This window comes from Poecilia reticulata, linkage group LG11, assembly GCF_000633615.1.
Source record: "Poecilia reticulata strain Guanapo linkage group LG11, Guppy_female_1.0+MT, whole genome shotgun sequence".
NCBI classification, from domain to species: Eukaryota; Metazoa; Chordata; class Actinopteri; order Cyprinodontiformes; family Poeciliidae; genus Poecilia; species Poecilia reticulata.
The window spans coordinates 13,257,983-13,274,785 of NC_024341.1; the positions used below are offsets into that span (position 1 = coordinate 13,257,983).

The 16,803-nt window shown below is 40.8% G+C and overlaps 2 protein-coding genes across 8 annotated transcripts in view; both read left to right on the forward strand.

Moving 5' to 3' along the window:
* The window catches only part of LOC103472337 (uncharacterized), a 43,232-nt gene extending 31,618 nt beyond the window's left edge, over window positions 1–11,614 (forward strand). For 2 of the 7 annotated variants that reach the window (XM_017307634.1, XM_017307638.1), the window contains 18 exons: window positions 129–637; window positions 811–1,549; window positions 1,643–1,764; window positions 1,861–1,974; window positions 2,316–2,373; window positions 2,587–2,715; window positions 2,897–2,974; window positions 3,058–3,231; window positions 3,677–3,862; window positions 3,953–4,033; window positions 4,382–4,612; window positions 4,690–4,764; window positions 4,850–4,983; window positions 5,064–5,198; window positions 5,295–5,352; window positions 6,490–6,579; window positions 9,346–9,441; window positions 9,684–11,614. In XM_017307634.1, coding sequence (XP_017163123.1) covers window positions 129–637; window positions 811–1,549; window positions 1,643–1,764; window positions 1,861–1,974; window positions 2,316–2,373; window positions 2,587–2,715; window positions 2,897–2,974; window positions 3,058–3,231; window positions 3,677–3,862; window positions 3,953–4,033; window positions 4,382–4,612; window positions 4,690–4,764; window positions 4,850–4,983; window positions 5,064–5,198; window positions 5,295–5,352; window positions 6,490–6,579; window positions 9,346–9,441; window positions 9,684–10,861 — 4,187 coding nt within the window. In that variant the 3' untranslated portion in view covers window positions 10,862–11,614. Of the gene's footprint in view, window positions 1–128; window positions 638–810; window positions 1,550–1,642; window positions 1,765–1,860; window positions 1,975–2,315; window positions 2,374–2,586; window positions 2,716–2,896; window positions 2,975–3,057; window positions 3,232–3,676; window positions 3,863–3,952; window positions 4,034–4,381; window positions 4,613–4,689; window positions 4,765–4,849; window positions 4,984–5,063; window positions 5,199–5,294; window positions 5,353–6,489; window positions 6,580–9,345; window positions 9,442–9,683 lie in introns of those variants that run through there. The other 5 variants (XM_017307636.1, XM_008421907.2, XM_008421904.2 and 2 more) reach the window with 5 other exon arrangements.
* Window positions 11,615–16,361: 4,747 nt separating this feature from the next.
* The window catches only part of LOC103472338 (uncharacterized), a 12,587-nt gene continuing 12,145 nt past the window's right edge, over window positions 16,362–16,803 (forward strand). Inside the window, exon 1 of the mRNA XM_008421909.1 lies at window positions 16,362–16,576. The gene's annotated coding sequence lies outside the window, so the exon portion shown is untranslated. The remainder of the gene's footprint in view (window positions 16,577–16,803) is intronic.

Sequence of the window (16,803 nt, forward strand, 5' to 3'; positions counted from 1 at the left end):
CCCATTGCCGTCTTATTATTGAACTGCAAATTTATTTACTTTAATTTTGCCCACACGACGAATGGATTACATTGTTGTATTCATAATTGAAATTAAATGTGTATTCTTATGTTCTCTGCATGTGTCAGTTTCCAGGATCCCTCTGAAACCCACTAACAAACGGCAAAAGACAGAGGACCAGAAAACATGCACCGTCACTGACACGAAAGAAAAAGGCCTGAATCAAGAAGAACAGGGTAGTGCCAAGGAGGCACTGTCGAGAGAAACCAAAGAAGGATCTCAAAAGGTGTGTCTGAAGGACTTAAAAAATGAAGGAGCGACAGTCCTGCCAGTGAAGTTGAGCACAGAAGAGGCTATGACTGAAAACCCAAAGGAGAAGGTCGTGGAGAGCCAGAGAAATACTGAAGAGAATAACAGTGCTCCGACTAAACCGGAAGCAACCCAACAACAAACAAACAAGAGAAAAAGGCCAATGATTCCAGATGAAGCCAGTGAAAATGGATGCAAAATGAGCCCAAAAAGACAGCGGCTTGCCTCTGACGAGTCGCATTTTGAAGAATCCACCAAAATGTCACACGAAAGTGGCACAAAAGTGACGAACACAAATGCAGCTGATAAGGAAGAGGATCACAAGAAGGTGATATATGTTTATACATATATTCTAATTTGTTGCCGAAATGCGTCTCGGTTACGTAGATGAGGTTTGGTTGTGGATCTGCCACATCTTGTGACATATTATTCATTTGTACTTTAACAAAGGAAAACTGAACATGCTGCTAATTACTTTTTTTTTTTTTTTCCTTTTTAAAGGCGGTGTGTTATTCCAATGAGCGAGGCGGAGTCCCAGACTCATCCGATAAAAAACCCACAAGCAACAGACCAGACCAACGGAAATCATCCCTCTCTGAGAATTCCCACACTTCACCTGTTCCCAAAAGTAACAAAGAGCCCGCCGATGGGAGAAGCGGTGCTGGCTCAAGTCCTCGAAGCGCAAACGCAAAATATAAAGCGGACGTTTCTCCAACCAAAACAAAATCATTAACGTCTGAAGCTGCTACTAAATCTGAAAAACCGAGAACCGTTCCTTCCACCGCTCCAATGAATACTTTGAAATCTACCGCAGGCCCTTCCACACAGACAAAAACCACTTCAAAAACATCCACTCCACAGTTCCAGACAGCGTCCATGGCACCAAAAGGTCAAACGCCATCTAAAGAAACATGCAGCGCTGCATCCTCATCCGACACGGGATCTGCAGCAACGCTTAAACGCAAACATCCTCTCAAATCCAAAGACCCGGCAGCACTTAAGACTGAGGAAGCGTCATCTGCCGCTTCTGAAATGGCTAAACCACAAGTCATAAACGTAAATACCAAACCTTCTGTAAAGACATTGACGGGGGGAAACCCGGACTCTGAAACGGCCGCTCGCAAGAGGAAACCGCCGGCCTCCCATCACCGGAAACCAGAAGAAGCAAAGAAGGTATGGAAAGACCTGCCTCATGACGCTTCGAGTAAGACGACGCCTGGTGGAAACTTTCCTAAAGTTGGTAAGCATCGTACAATTTACATAAAATGTCCAACGCGTTTTATGTATGCATCAGAATCTTTTTAAACGTGTGCATCTTGTTGCCTTTGCACAGGATTGAACTACCTTGTTGTGGTGTCCTGTGAGCGAAAGCAGCAGGTCTTCTGTCTGTTGTGTTCAGTCAGACTAAATGCATCCAGCCACCCGAGGAACCCCGTCCACCAGTACAAATATGTGGTATGTGACTATTAACTTGTGAAATGAGTACAGCTGCAGCTTTGAAGAAGGAGAGTCAGTGCATAGATTTATTTTTTCTTTTTATCCTTTCACTAGAAAATGAAATATCCTGAATGGTCTGGGAAGGAGAACATGGAAAACGAGTTAAGCCGCATCGTTCATAAGTTGGCAAATGTTGACAAAGAGTTGCCTCACACTCAGATTGTTCAGGTATGTTGAACAAAATCAGCTTTGTGTGAATTTTGTAAAGTAACGCACCAGAGAGAGAATATTTACATTATTTTCATTAAAAAAAACAAAAAAAAAACAAGTTTGAGGAATCCTTCAATTGCCTGTTTCCACAAAGTTCCTTCTTGGAGCTGCAGCCTCCAGTTGAGCTTCTTAAATGGTCAGAGGCCAATTTTGTTTGTTTTTTTAATCAATATTCTATTTGTACTTTTTTTCCCCCTTTGTTCTGAAGGAATTAAATGATTCTTGTGTGCACAAAATAATTACGCTTCGAGGTTTTACATATGCCTCATGTTGTTCGTGTGCATATTTGCTTTTCCTAGAGATTGGAGGTGAAAACGGATGAGTACCAAACACTGAGAAAACTCCCAGACCACTTGGGTAAATTTAACATTTTATTCTGCATCTCCTAAAATCACACCATTTTCGTTTTTCTGTTGTTTGGCCCTGCTTTATTTTGGTAAACTGTTAATCTGAACTCATTTTGTTATTGAGGAAAATATTTGGCAGGAATAAAAAGTTTGTTCTTGCATGGAAACTGACTTTTTCTTTGTTTGTGTGTGTCAATTTTGTGTTCCTACTTATGATTCTCAGCTATAGAAAACGTGAAAACACTGTTGAAGCAGAGAGACCTGAAGGCCTCGTCGTCTCGCTTGGTCGATGACACAGAGCATCCTCCCAAGGACATTTCCAGTCCCTGTGACGTTTCAAGCTCAGGTGATTGTAAGTTTTAATGTTGGCTTGGCGGAGCTTCCTCTAATGCACCTCTAATTATTAAGCAACGCATGCATGCCGTTCGTTCACGTTTTCAGATGTTTTTTTTGTGTCGTTAATGTGTGCGAGTGACATTTGGCGCAATGGTCAGTAAATTAGTGAACCTCTTCCTCTAAATGCTGACTCTCAGGGATCCCAGCGTTTCACGATGACATGTCAGACTCTGCAGACGACCATCAACTCTGGGCAAGCCTGGACCAAGCGTCGGGTGAGACATCAAACGAGAGTAATTATACAGATTATTCTAAGCAGTCAGCGTAGTTTTAACCCTTTGTACGTCTTCGTATGCAGAAATTGAGTGCGCCGATGAAGATGACGCAGCCGTGTCTGCAGGTCAGTCATTGAGCGAAACGAGCTCGGATGAAGAAGACGTGCAAGTGGTTGAAGAGATCCAGGATGAAGCCATGCAAACCCAGGATCCACAACAAGTCTTGGATCAATGTGCTCAAGCTGAAGATACGGCAGGTATGCTGGATGTGTTTTTTAGAGGTTTTATATTCTCTCTAGAGTAGAAATGTATTGAGTCTGATTTAAGTCTTGTACAATAATTAAGACATGTCCACTTTTCCTGGATGAAATCATTTTTAGGAAAAATGAGAGTACTCACCCCCTTCAGTTTTTATGTTGAAGAAGAGCAGCCACACATTCGTTTGAGATATTCCACTTGAAAAGCTGTGCATTACAACTGTTCCTGTTTTAAAGCGGCGTAGCCTCAATGGCTCTTTTTACATCAGAAAATGGTCTTAATTAAACTCATCTGTTTTAAATGCAGTATCCAATTGCAACTGGTTTATATGTTGCACCTTAACAAGTTTTAGTTGCACTAGCTCTAAAGTATGACATTCGTTGTCTTTCCCAAGCTTGGAAGTTGAGATGTTGTTGTGCAGCATTTAATACTTTGTCCTTCTAGCCTCCGATCCAGAAACGATCCAGAAAAGTGCGGAAAGGCGTCGTCCAGCTGAGTTACAGAGACACCAGAGCTCAAGTGGTAAAAACCTAGAAGCACAAAATCTGATTCAGGAGCACCAACAATCAATGAGTGACAGTAAAATTAACCCAAATCCCATTCCAGACTATAAAGCTGAAGACGTAGCAGGTGTGACATTTTCAACAACATTTTCCTTTAGACAGTTGACAAAGTTTACAATTCCAGTTGAACTGAAATAGTTTTTTATGTTTAATTTAGAAACTCCCCAGCAGAATCAGCTGATGGTGCAAAATGACAGTCGGCCTCATCGTGAAGTCGCGCTTTCAAGAGAGAGCCTGGGTAAGGAAAGCTCTTTATGTCTTACATTTTATTTATTTTATTTTTTTTGTTGAAATGAAAATTACTACCCCAGGTAAGAAATGAATGTTTGCTTTTTTTTGTGTAGCTTAATTACACAGTGAACATTTTAGAAAAATAATCCAACCGAAACAATCTCATTCAGTGACATCAGTGAAAATTATTATTAGCTCTAGATCTGAAGCCGCTTCACTCTCTGGTTTTGTTTTCATCAAAATAAAATCCCAGACGGTTGACAAGTTATTCATATTCAATTATTTTATTTTTAATAACAAAAGTATGATCTTATTTTTCTGCATATTTTTATTTTTGTTTAATTTTCAAATTCAGCAACAAGTGTGGAAACGACGTCCAAGAATCAAGATAGTCTTCTAACTTCAGAAAGACAGCGGTTGAAGAGCGATGCAGCTTTCCAGGAGCCGCAGAAAGCAGAGAAAGTGTCGCCTGCGACAGTGGCAGGAGAGCAGAACCAATCGGGCCACAAAGCCGAACCAGCTCCCGCGCTCCACTTACGACCTGAAGAGCGCAGTTCTTCACAGGCAAACTCCGCTGCTTTGACTGGTCAGTGCTGAGCATCAAAACTGCACCTGTTCTTTGGCATTTGTGCACGGAATTTTAGTAACATGTGGGTTTTACAGGAAAAAATGTTCTACAATCCAGTGATTTGCGAATTTTCCTGACGGCAAGTAATCAGGATCCCAATAAGGTTGCTGGTGAGTGTCCCTCTATCAGCGTGTCCTCAGCATCCCGTCTCTTCGTAGAAGCATGTAACATGTTAAAATTGTTTGCATTTACCAGGCAGGGCGTATGTGTGGGAGTGTCATAGTTTAAAACATCAGAAAACTTTCCTGTGCGAAACCTGTGAAGAGATGCTCTCATCCCGAGATATCTGTCAGCACATGGTCAGCCTCGACCACCAGCTCAAATTCTTGGTGTGTATTGGGAATGACATGGAGCAGTTGTTCAAAAACACGTTTGAACGTTTTTTTTAATAAAGTCCCATGTTTTTCAGTGGAGGGAGGACCAAAGGTTCCTGGAAATGTTTTGGCTGCAGGATGACTTACCCACGGACTTTAAAAATCAGGTTTTAATGAATGTTATCCAAGAACTGTCAAAGCGGGAGAAGGCTCTTAATGTTGAACCAGAGGTACGTTGAGTCAACGGAACATTTCTGTTATCTAGTTTCGTTTGACGCTTTTCAAAAAATAATGAACAAGTACCGACTTTGTGTTTTTCCTTCAAGTGCATATGGCTGACATCTGAGTCCCATAAGTTTCTCCTAGCAGCTCCTTTCAGTAAAGGTAACTGTCAATTTAATTAGCAAGTGTTGATGAAATCATTGTCCTGTGTAAATTGTACCTAAAAGGAACTCAAAACGCATAGTTTGTCTGAAGAATTGTGTAACAATGAACCGCGTTTTGACCCTTTGAACTTTTTCATATTTGTCACAACCACAAAACTTTGATGTAATTAGTTGTGAAATGGAAAGAAATTTAGATGTTTCAAAAATAATTCAAACATAGATCCGAAAATGTGGTGTGCATTTGTACTCAACCCACAAAGTCAGTACTTGGACTTCAAATCCCAGTTTTAATAAGCCTCGCGGGCCACCAGGCTAAGTGTTTGTTTATTTTAAATATTGAGACATTGAACTGGCGGTAAGGGCCCTTCATGCACCCGCTCGTTGGCCTTACGCACTATTATTTCCACATTATGATGCATACCTGTGCACCTCCAAATTTTTGTAATTTTTTTTTTTTTTAACCCAAAAACTCAGTAGGCTGCTGTTGAACTGCCTGGCGCCCCAACACCAGACTTGGCAGGTTTTCTGGGAGAATATCTGAAATCATCTTCAGATGCAGCAAAACCTGCTTCTGTCTCCACCAAATTTGCACATTTGGAGACAGAGCTCAAGTCAGACTGGGTGAAAACCTTTGGTGAAAGCTCAATTGTGAATTCTTGCCATAAATTTTAAATTGGATATCTTTCAGCCATGGTGTAAACCTCTTCCCAGCTTTCTCCCTGTTGTGTATTTTGGTCCCCATGATGATTTTTGATCGCCTATCTTTTCTCACAAAACCTCAGAGGCCTTCAGAGGATAGGATATTTATACTGAGCTTATAATACACACAGAGAGACAATTGTTTACTCTGAGTTTTATTTGAGGATGTCAGAATAAAGGGAAATGAAAACAAACACCACACCTCCCATGATTCTATTGAAAATGTATTATTTTAGGGCATATGAATACTTTTGCATGGGACAAAGATGCTGTCATTTTGCGATGGACTTTGTGTGACTTCAAAGTCGGCGTGTGACTTTGAAGTCACACACTGACGTCAACGTAAATGAGCAAAAAAAAGACAGTTTTAAGCAAACATTCCACAATCTTGTTTTGTACTAATCTGTTTTCTGTGCATTCACTTTACTTTTTGTAGCATTAGAACTTTTGAAAAGCATCAGAGATAAAGATTTGAGTGATGAGTGTCATCCATCTGGCTCTGCTGGCCATCAGCGTCACAAGAACGGTTAGTGTGTACAGTGAAAGACGAGCTTTACAGCCTGCTTTGTCAAATAAATGTCGCACCACTCTGCTTAACGTTTGCTTTTAATATCCTAAATTTCTTGCCTCCTCCCATCTTCTTGTGTATTTATCAGTTACCTTTCTTCACATGCTTATTAACACTCCCATGTGCACAGTTTCTGCTTCTCCTGGTTGTGTTTTGGATACTTGTTGTGGGAAGTTCCTCTGTCTTTGACTCCTCCTCTTTGACCTTTCTGCTGCCTCTGCTTGCTGTGAACTGCAGCAGCTGCATCCAGTAGTCTGAAGGACGGCTCCTGTCTGCAGCCTGGGCTGTCTTTTCATGCAGAGACCAAAACTAAAATGCGTTTAGTTTTCGTCTCAGACTTTCTTCTTGGCCTTTTATTAGTTTGCAGCTGTTCCATGCTTCTTTCATTTTCAGATAATTGTTTTAACTATGCTAATAGGAGTTGTGAAATATTTTTTAAAACTGCATATTCTCTCTTTATTTCGCAATTAATGCTGTACACCAGGGGTCCCCAAACTACGGCCCGCGGGCCAGATCCGGCCCGCCTCCTCATTAGGTCCGGCCCCCTGAACAATACCAGAAAGCATTCAGATTTTTTTTCATTTACCATATTTTCCGAACTATAGGCCGTTTATATGTGGATTTTTCTTCAACCACTAGGGGGCTCTTTAGCAGGAAGTGAATCACTGGAAGTCTGGTTACTTGCACGCCAACATTGAGCCCACAAGCAGCAAAATGAGTAAGAAATAGATCAGATGTCTTTGGAAAGTTTCTTTGCAAAGGGGAAAAGGCCCAGAGAAGAGACAGGAGAATGGATTTATCCCGGACCGGTAGKTGAGTCSCACATTACAAGCCGCTCTGCGTAACATGCGGCGACCGGCTGCTAATGAGGAAATGAAGCTTCAAGCTGCTTTGCCATGTAGAGACCAAGCAGGCTGTGGATAAGTAACACCTCAGGTGTCATCGTCTCTCGTCACTCCCTGATGGGACCGTCTCGTTGCAGAGAAACAAGCTCAGGGCTCCCGTTAGTCATTATCGTGAGTTAAAATTTTCACGAAAGTAAAATGTTCGTTTTTGTGGCGCTTTTGTATCTTATTTTGAAAGGATATATAAACGTTGCCATAGCAATCAGAGTCGGAGCGTGCAGTGGTCGAGAGATGAGTAGAGCTTGTGAGTCTTAAGTCTGATTTAGACGGAAAAATTTAAGAATTGTCGGCCGATTCTCCAAACCTCTGTGACCACAGAGTTGATAAAGTACAAAAGGTTTGATCGGTTCGTGTGTCCAAGGCAGGAGCAACACGAACCGATTCCAGTCACGAACATCCTGATTCCAGAGGATAATCCAGTAAAACGCCAAACATAGTGGGAATTTAGAATAACCAAACACGGATGACGATGTAGAAGCAATAGTGATAGTTTGTGGAGTCATTTTAAGAGATAAAAGATGTAACAAAAAGAAAAGACGACGGGAGCAGCCGCTCTATTTGCTGCACTATGATTTGGAGGTGAATGTTTTTTCATAGTTAACATTTTTAACTGAATAAACATAATAATGACCTTTAAATTTAATAATAAACATTTCCACATATCATCTCCGATATCCACCGGACTCAGTTGGGCGATATGTCAGCTGTTTGGGATTCCCCTCTGTTCTGACGTCACAGCGCTTTCTGATTGGCTACCTGTCACATTCAACAGGTTGTATTCTCGTTCCCAGTCAGGGAAAACCCCACAGGCTGCGATAAAAGGGCCAAGACAACCCAAATGGGGCATATTCAATATTTAGTGGGAACACCAACATGCCAACACACCTTATTTGACTGTTCATCCCCCCCACTCTCTCTGCCCCCCCGGGCCGCAAAAAAATGTCCAAGTCTTGACCGGTCCGCGGTAATAAAAAGGTTGGGACCACTGATTTAGCACATGCTAGTAGCAACACGAAGGATAAGCACTTTTACTGTTGCAGTTACCGTTCGGAAACTACCGTAATCAGTTCAGTTAAATCTAATCTTGGCAACTTTTTCTTTTTCAACCCTAATAAATGTGACATTCAATTGACCCGTTATGACTCAAATTTTGGGTGTCCGCCCCCCTATGCTGATGCTGCATCGTTGTGGAAAACCTGGAGTGGCAGAGATATCTGCGGGTTATATGTGTATATTTACAGGTTTTAAAAAAACAAAAAAACTTTGGGGTTGTGGCTTATAGTCCGGTGCGGCTCATAGTTCGAAAAATACGGACTATAATCCTTCCAGGATTTTTTCTGTGAAGAACCCAGAGAGGGTTGTTTGGTTATTATTTGTTTCATTAATAGTGTTATTTATTTCCTGACTTTTGTTCTGTGAAGAACCCAGGGAATGTTATTTGATTGTGCTTTCTGGAAAACAATACATTTTTACATTTAGGCACTCCTGCAATCGTCACACTTTTTCTGTTACAAACTGACTCCGGCCCCCCACCAGAGAAGGGAAAAGTTATGTGGCCCTCACAGGGAAAAATTTGGGGACCCCTGATGTACACCCTCATTGTGTTGGTCTGCCACATAAAATACATTGTATTTTGAGGTTGCAATGTGACACAATATCGATGCGTTCTTGGGATATAAATTATTTTGCACGATTCTACATATAACTTGACTTTAACACGCACCACGTAACGCTTATAAAGCTGCATGAATTTACCTCGACAATTACGCTTTTAAGCAAATTAACTCTCCTAATTTAACATTTTACTTCTGTATTATAGGACAGCAGACTGCAGAGCCGCAGAGCATACAGGAGTCTCTTCCTGCAAACAGCATGTCGGCTCAAATGCTCGAAAAAGACCAAGGAAGGGAAATGGGTAAGAAAAACTAAACTACACAAGGCTAAATAAGCAGATATGTTTCAATGTTTAATTTCATATCAACAATAATCATGATAGGATTTTGGTAGAACGATTAGTCTGCACTGATAGCCACAATAGTAGATCTGGAAACCTTTGCAACAACTAAAGTAATTACAAAAAAGTTAGTAAATTATTACCTCTTTTTTCTTGTGTGTTTATATCTTTTTTTTTTTTTGTCTTGTATCATGTTCTTAAAGCTGATCAGAATCCAGGTAAAGCACAGCCTAAAGAGCCAACCCCGGCTGAAAGCTTTGATGCTGCTGGAAGTGGAAGAACCTCAGGGATGGACGTAATCTCTTCCTCTTCAAAGAATGACCATGTGGTCCTTCCAGACCCAAATGTTGCTGCACAAAACCTGAGGCCTCTAGAAGTGAATTCTCCAAACTCAAAGATTGATCCCGTTGTTCCTTCAAGCTCCACTGTTGTAGATCTCAGTCTAGAGCCCTGCAGTAGTTCTCTCCAGCCACACTACATATCGTCCGTCTCTCAGATTGGAGGAACCCCTCGTCCTCAAGAGCTGAATGCTCCTTACTCAAGACATAACCTCGTTGTTCCTTCGGGTCCCACAAATCCCAAACCAAACACATTTAGTGGTGATCCTCTACAGCCAGGATTCCATACGGGTGTCTCTCAGCTCAGACGAAACTCTGGTCCTCTTGACGTGAGCTCCAACTCGGTAACTGAACTGATTCCTTCAAGCTCTATAAATCTCGATCAACCGATCAGCAGTATAAACTGGCGACTTGCTTCAAAGCTACTCTCTGTATTAAAGACTGGAAATCAGTCAGCTTTACATACTGCTGAAAGGAGAGAGGGTATGACAATGAGCCAGTCACTTGTTCCTCAAGAAAACGCTTTAGTTCCCACCACTGACCTCGGAGAGCCACACAGGTTACACATCAGTGTTCCTAAGGAGATCAGCAGAATAGGAAGGCCAAAGCCCAGTGAGACTGGGATCAATCAGCTGCCCATTAATGCCATCATAACCTCCAGGTCCAGCCACATTAAGCAGACGTTCAAAGGCCAAACTCGCACTGACGTGAGCAGATGGCAACAGCCGCCAACACCGAGCCACACTGAGACCGCGGCATCTCCAGGAGGCGTTGACCCTTACATCCAGCCTGCTTATCCCCCAAGTAATGTGCATCCGGGTTCTGCTCCAACACAGAGCCAGCTTCCCCTCGATGCTCTTGGATACCAGCAGTATCCAAGAGCTGGATACTGCTGGTATCCAAACCAGAGCTACCTTCAGCCGGTAGTGAACCCCATGAACATGCATTCGTTCAGTTTCAGTTTAACAGAGCAGATGCCTGTAGTTTGGACGAATGCCGATATGCAGATGTACAATTCCAGAAGGCCAGAAAGTGAGCAGTGACTTTACCCAATTTTGTTTGGTCAGCATTTTAAAAAAAATACAATCTCTTCAGCTCAGTTTGGTGTTTTCTTTTAATTCCAGAGCTCTGTCTAATGTAAATATGACTTCATATCGTCAGTGTTATCTTGTTAAAACAAATAGGTGTTTATCTTTCTGACCTATTTCAAAGGTTATAAGTGGTCTCACTACAAAGAGGCTTCCCGACTTGAAAATGATGTTAAGCTACCTCGGTGTTTTTGTGCATGCATGAGTTTTTTTTTTTTTTTTTTATAAACAGGCATATTTCTTGTTTGATGCGTCTGTTCAATGTAAAATACGTTTTATTTCATTGGTGTATATGAATAAAATGTATGTTTTGTCTACTTTTTTACAAAATAACTTTAGTCCAATTGTTTATTTGGACTAAATCGTACACTTTGCATGACTTTGAAAAATCTGAAAGAGTTCTTTATGGACATGAATGTCATAATCAGAAAACAAACTTGTGGATTTTAAATCCAGGCATTAAGTTCAAAATGGATTTATGGATTGTATCCAACAAACCCAGGTCTAAACTAGACACCCACCACCTCTAATATTAAGATGAGCATGCCTGTGGTGTATTTTCTCAGTGGTGCTTTTCATGGTGCTGATGTAGTAATGCTTTAAGAGAAACGGCTGCTGCTGCTCATTTTGCAAGGGTCAGTTACAGCTTTACGCCGCAGCAGCAATCGATTGACAATATTGAATAAAATGGTTTTAATAGAAAATGAATTCTATCTAAATATATTTCCTGAACTCTGAAACTGATGGAGCTAATTGGAAGAATTTGAGGGACGGAGGATGGCAACTCGACCCCGATACATGCAGGCCTTGACGTGAGGATGAGTGAGGTACAGCAGGCAGAGGGGATTCTCTGATTCCTCCTGTTCCCAAGTGATGACTATTATCTAATCTTTCTTTGCCTTGAATATTGGGGCCCAGACCTTAGCTGATGTTGGAGGTCAGATTTTAGTACTACAGTCTTTGTGGTAGTTTCCTCATACGCATGTCCTTGGATCCTCTTAGCTTTGAGCCTGTTGTTCCTCTGCTTTATGGCAGGGTTTATGGGCTCTGCTGCTGCCATCATTCGTAGTCTAGCCAATAGCAGTCCGTAGCGGGAGAATGAAGTGGATTTGACCTTTAACCAGCTTGAATTACCTGCTCTTGACCAACAGCTGCTCAAAGGTCACTTCCTATCTCTGTCAGCAGTTTGAGTTCCTTTTACTTTTTTAATGCTTTACCATATGCTTCCTGTAGGAGCCTGTGATCCACACTGGGTCCTTCTTAGTTCCTCTTATGTCTTGCTTCACCTGTCCCCGTCGGTGAACTAACTTCTCTATTTATAGCACTTCAACAAACCTACACTACATAATTGCAGTTACTTATTTTCTGACTACAAATGCATCAAAAGTGTGTTTATAACTTGAGTCAGTTTAAATTATCTGTACGCAATGCTGCTGCTTCACAGTCTTGTTTTTTTTTTCAGGCCATTTGTAATGACGTTTCAGTTTTATATTTTGTAATTTCAACAGATCAATTTTAAGTATACTCTTTAAATCTGGACTTCATCTGGGAGTACTTGACACAGCTCTGCAAGCTAAACTTTAGTTGAACAGTGAAGATTTTATTTCAAACTGCAGCTTAATTCAACTGATCATGAGGCTGGATTCTGTCGGGAAAAGTTCTGCCTCCTCCCGCAGCTACAGATTAGAAATAAATTTGAGCTTTATGGTAGGGCTTGGCATGACATATACAAGTCCATTCATCTCAGAAAGAGAAGCCAGTGTAGAGTGAAATATTTCAAGTCTTTATGTCTAAATTATGATTATGATGGCTGATGGATAATGAAAACAATTCAGTTTCAGAAAATGAGATTATATATATACATATATATATAAAATAAATCCAAAACAGCTGGTGTCTAATCAGCTAATTAACAAAGCGCTGTAAAAGATTTTCAATCATGAAGACTGCTGACTTGACAAATGTCCAGAACACATCGTCATTGACGTCTTCAACGAGAAAGGTAATCGGCAGATGGTCATCGCCAAGAAAGCTGGTTGTTCACCAGACCCTGAAACCAACCATGTTTGTATAAAGTTGAGTGGAAATAGGCATATTCACAGCTTTGATGGGCTTATCAAGCGAAATTCATCCATGAATTTACAGGGGCTTATTTGAAGGAGTATATTTGAATCTTATAGGTCAACCGAGAGGAAATCCAGAAGAATTCAAAGCACAACATGAACTTGTAGGATTTGAATCCATCTTACCTTGGATTACCATCCATCCATCCATTTTCTTACACCCTTGTCCCTCAGTGGGGTCGGGAGGGTCGCTGGTGCCTATCTCCAGCTAACGTTCGGGTGGGAGGCGGGGTCACCCTGGGCAGGTCGCCAGTCTGTTGCAGGGCCACACAGAGACACACAGGACAAACAACCATGCACACACACACTCACACCTAGGGGCAATTTGGAGAGGCCAATTAACCTGACAGTCGTGTTTTTGGACTGTGGGAAGAAACCGGAGTGCCCGGAGAAAACCCACAAATGCACAGGGAGAACATGCAAACTCCATGGAGAAAGACCCGGGCCGGGAATCGAACCCAGAACCTTCTTGCTGCAAGGCAACAGCTCTACCAACTGCGCCACTGTGCAGCCCACCTTGGATTACAATCAACAAAAATTTTGAATGGATTAACAATGTCTATTACAAGCAACAGAGAACGATAAACTTTACTGTTGAAGGATTTATGGCCCTATCAACTCCATGAAACAAGTAGAATGACAAGACAAAACATACGAGCATTAGATTGGATTTTGGTCGAAATGTTTGCAAATCAATGCTGCATGTACATTCCTACACATACCTCACCAAAAGGCACATTTAGACAGGGTCACAACTACATATTATTCAGGTGGATGCGAACACATAAATTGGCCTGAGTATAAGCCCATTTTATTAAATTGAGTTAACTTGAAAGGCACACTTATTTGAAATCCTTGGGCTGACGGGAAATCTACCAGTTTAGTTTATAACTATTTCATTAAAGTGTTCTCTGCAAACCTGTGTTTCCGTTCGTATGCCATGTTTATAATTTGATGGATCTGCAAGCTGGTAGCATTGCTTAAGCAGTGACAGGTGAGAAGAGACGTATGCCCTCTTTGTGATTTCTTATGTTTTTGTATGCTTGTCACATGTGAAAGTTTCAATTCATCAAACTAATTTGAATTGCATGTCATAAACCAGACAAAGGACTTCTGAAGTGAACTAATTTATTTCAAGTATGCAACTGGTGTGAGTTAGGAAACCTCTGCAGGAGAACACGGGAAAGAGTCCAGTTTGGTGTAGACATACAGTATGTTACGGAAGAATTATTTGTTTATTTTTTGCCTCGGAGCATGTTCCTGCCAGACGGAAAATGAATTGAATCGTTTTGTCCAAGTTGTCTAAGAATAACTTAGATCTGGCAAAGGTTAAAAAATTAATTATTGTTTGAAACGGTCACATATATGGTATCCTGCAGATGTGGTGTTGCATAATTCTGGGAATCTTTGGAAAAATGCAGTGTTAGTTTTGGAGAGGATTGTGTATGCCAAAGTCAGATTGAGTTGGTTAGAAATTTTCAAACACACACCAATGTTATTAATCACTAAAATGCCTATGGGCTACAATTGGAGACAGCTCTGGAAAACATATACATCTCCGCAGAGCAGCCATACCCCCACACAGAGAAAAATGTTTACCTAATGCAACCAAGGTCAACCCCAGGTCTCAGAAAATCCAGCAACAAGTGTTGCTGCTAATGTTGACCCAACCAGCTTGGGTCAACATTAACAATATTTTAGGGAATGTTGTTCCCTAAAAGCAACAACATTTAGGAAAACTGAACTGAGAAGAGAAAGAAAAAAAAATACTAATAACAGATTCTTTGTAACATTTATGGGTAAACTAAAAAGATTTTGCTATTTTTTTAACTTAACATTTACTTATGATGCTAATTTTTAAACAGAAATTAACTAAATCATCCAGACACACTCTACAATGCAACATATTTTATGCCAACCATCCACAAAGCCGAGTCACTTGTGATTAGGAGTGTTTGAGAAACCAGTTTGCTTGTGAATTTCTATTCTAAATGTATGTTTTAGGCATATTAGTGTGAGACTTTTTTAGGCTGTAAATGTCAGCAGAAGGACAAAAATATTTTTTTTGCAGTTTTTCTTGTTTATTTGTTTTGCTACTCCTTTAAAATGTACAATTCTTATAAAGTGTAATGTTGATTAACATCCATTATTTGTGTGTTTACTTAAAATGAGTTACGAAGTAGACAGTATTACCACTTAAACCTGGTTTAACTTGGCTCCTCTTTAGCCTGGCTTAGTTCTTTTTAAGCTAAGCCAAACTTTGCTGACAAGGGCTGGTGAAGTCCGTCAACCTGCTCTTCTCCTGGATCAGTCGTTGTAACTCTCGGAGCCGAAATATTATTAATTGAGTTGTTTTTGCAGAAGATTTGGTGTGTCTCTTTTCCTTCCATTGTGCCTTGCTGTTTTCGTCCCATGTTCTGGAACGAAAACAGAACATGGAAAGGATGTCTGTTTGGACATGATAAGACCAACAATTTGAGACAAAAAATTTCTATTCAGTGGTCCTGAGATGGAGCAGATTTAAGTTCCTCTGTTGAAGGACGCGCAATAAACACTAAGAGAAAAGCGTGCCAGAAAAACAACGGTTACACGCCATTGGTTGGAACTTTCCAACACACACTAATGTAGACCAGTAGGTATAAAATCTCCTGTCATGTAAGGACAGGAGATTTTTTGTCGAGACTATGAGAGATTTTGTATATTGAACTGATGAAACTGTAATTCCGTGGAGTGTAATAAATCTCCGGCTCGTCTATGGCCTAGCAGCAAGAACTGCGTCTCTGTGTATCATTTTCCTTACTTATGTATTTAAGAGTAAGCCTCCCTTCAATTCCTCAATATAACCATGGTGAAGAGGACTACAGCAGGTAAGGTGAAGCACAGAAGATTGCTGGAACAAGGAACATAAATGATTTACCGATAATAAAAAATATATATGTAAAGGGACATCCAAAGGAGAATGTTGTAATGAACCAGCTGTAGGGTGGCAGCTGGTTGTGAGCAGAATGTACACTAGAATGATTGGCAGTGCTAAGATCCTCCCCCTGGCTTGTTTCTGACAGAGCAGCTATTTGTTCAGATGAGAACAGGTCCATTGGGAAAAGGCAGAAGAGCTTTAATTTTTATTGATTTTTCACAAAAAATCTGTCTCATGCTGTATGAGACAGATTGATTACTTGTCTCCTACTGTGAACAAAAATACTTGATTTTGAATTCTTCAACTAGCGTGCTTTTATTTTGAAGGCGCAACACAGCGTCACGTCACTGCACTCCCATTTTGAACTACCGGAGACAAATCACGCTGTTGAATGAGGCTGTAGGGATTGCTGCCACGAATATAGCTAACCTTTGAGGTCTTGTTGTTAGCTTACTTTCATATTATAGAAACAAAAAAATTTCAGATGACTTAACTTTTGGTTCAGTCATCTTAATCCTCGGGTGGTGACCCGTCCATGCTAACTTTGTTAGCTACACTAGCTAAAATGTTTTATTTCATTTCACGCGCATCTCTGTCCTCCCTTCATCGTTGACATAAGTGTCCCTGCAGGTATTACACATAATACACAAGAAGACAGCAACAATATTTATTCTTTTTTTTTTACTAAGGAAAATTACATGAAATAAAATAAATGGCGACACAGCGACTCGGATAAGTATCTTCAATCTGATTCGCGTTGGAAGACTCGTTAAGGAAAAAAAGGGGTCATCTTGACAATCACTGTTTTTCACAAGCTTCAAATGTGTCCCCGCCCCCAATTGTCGATAGAGACGGTT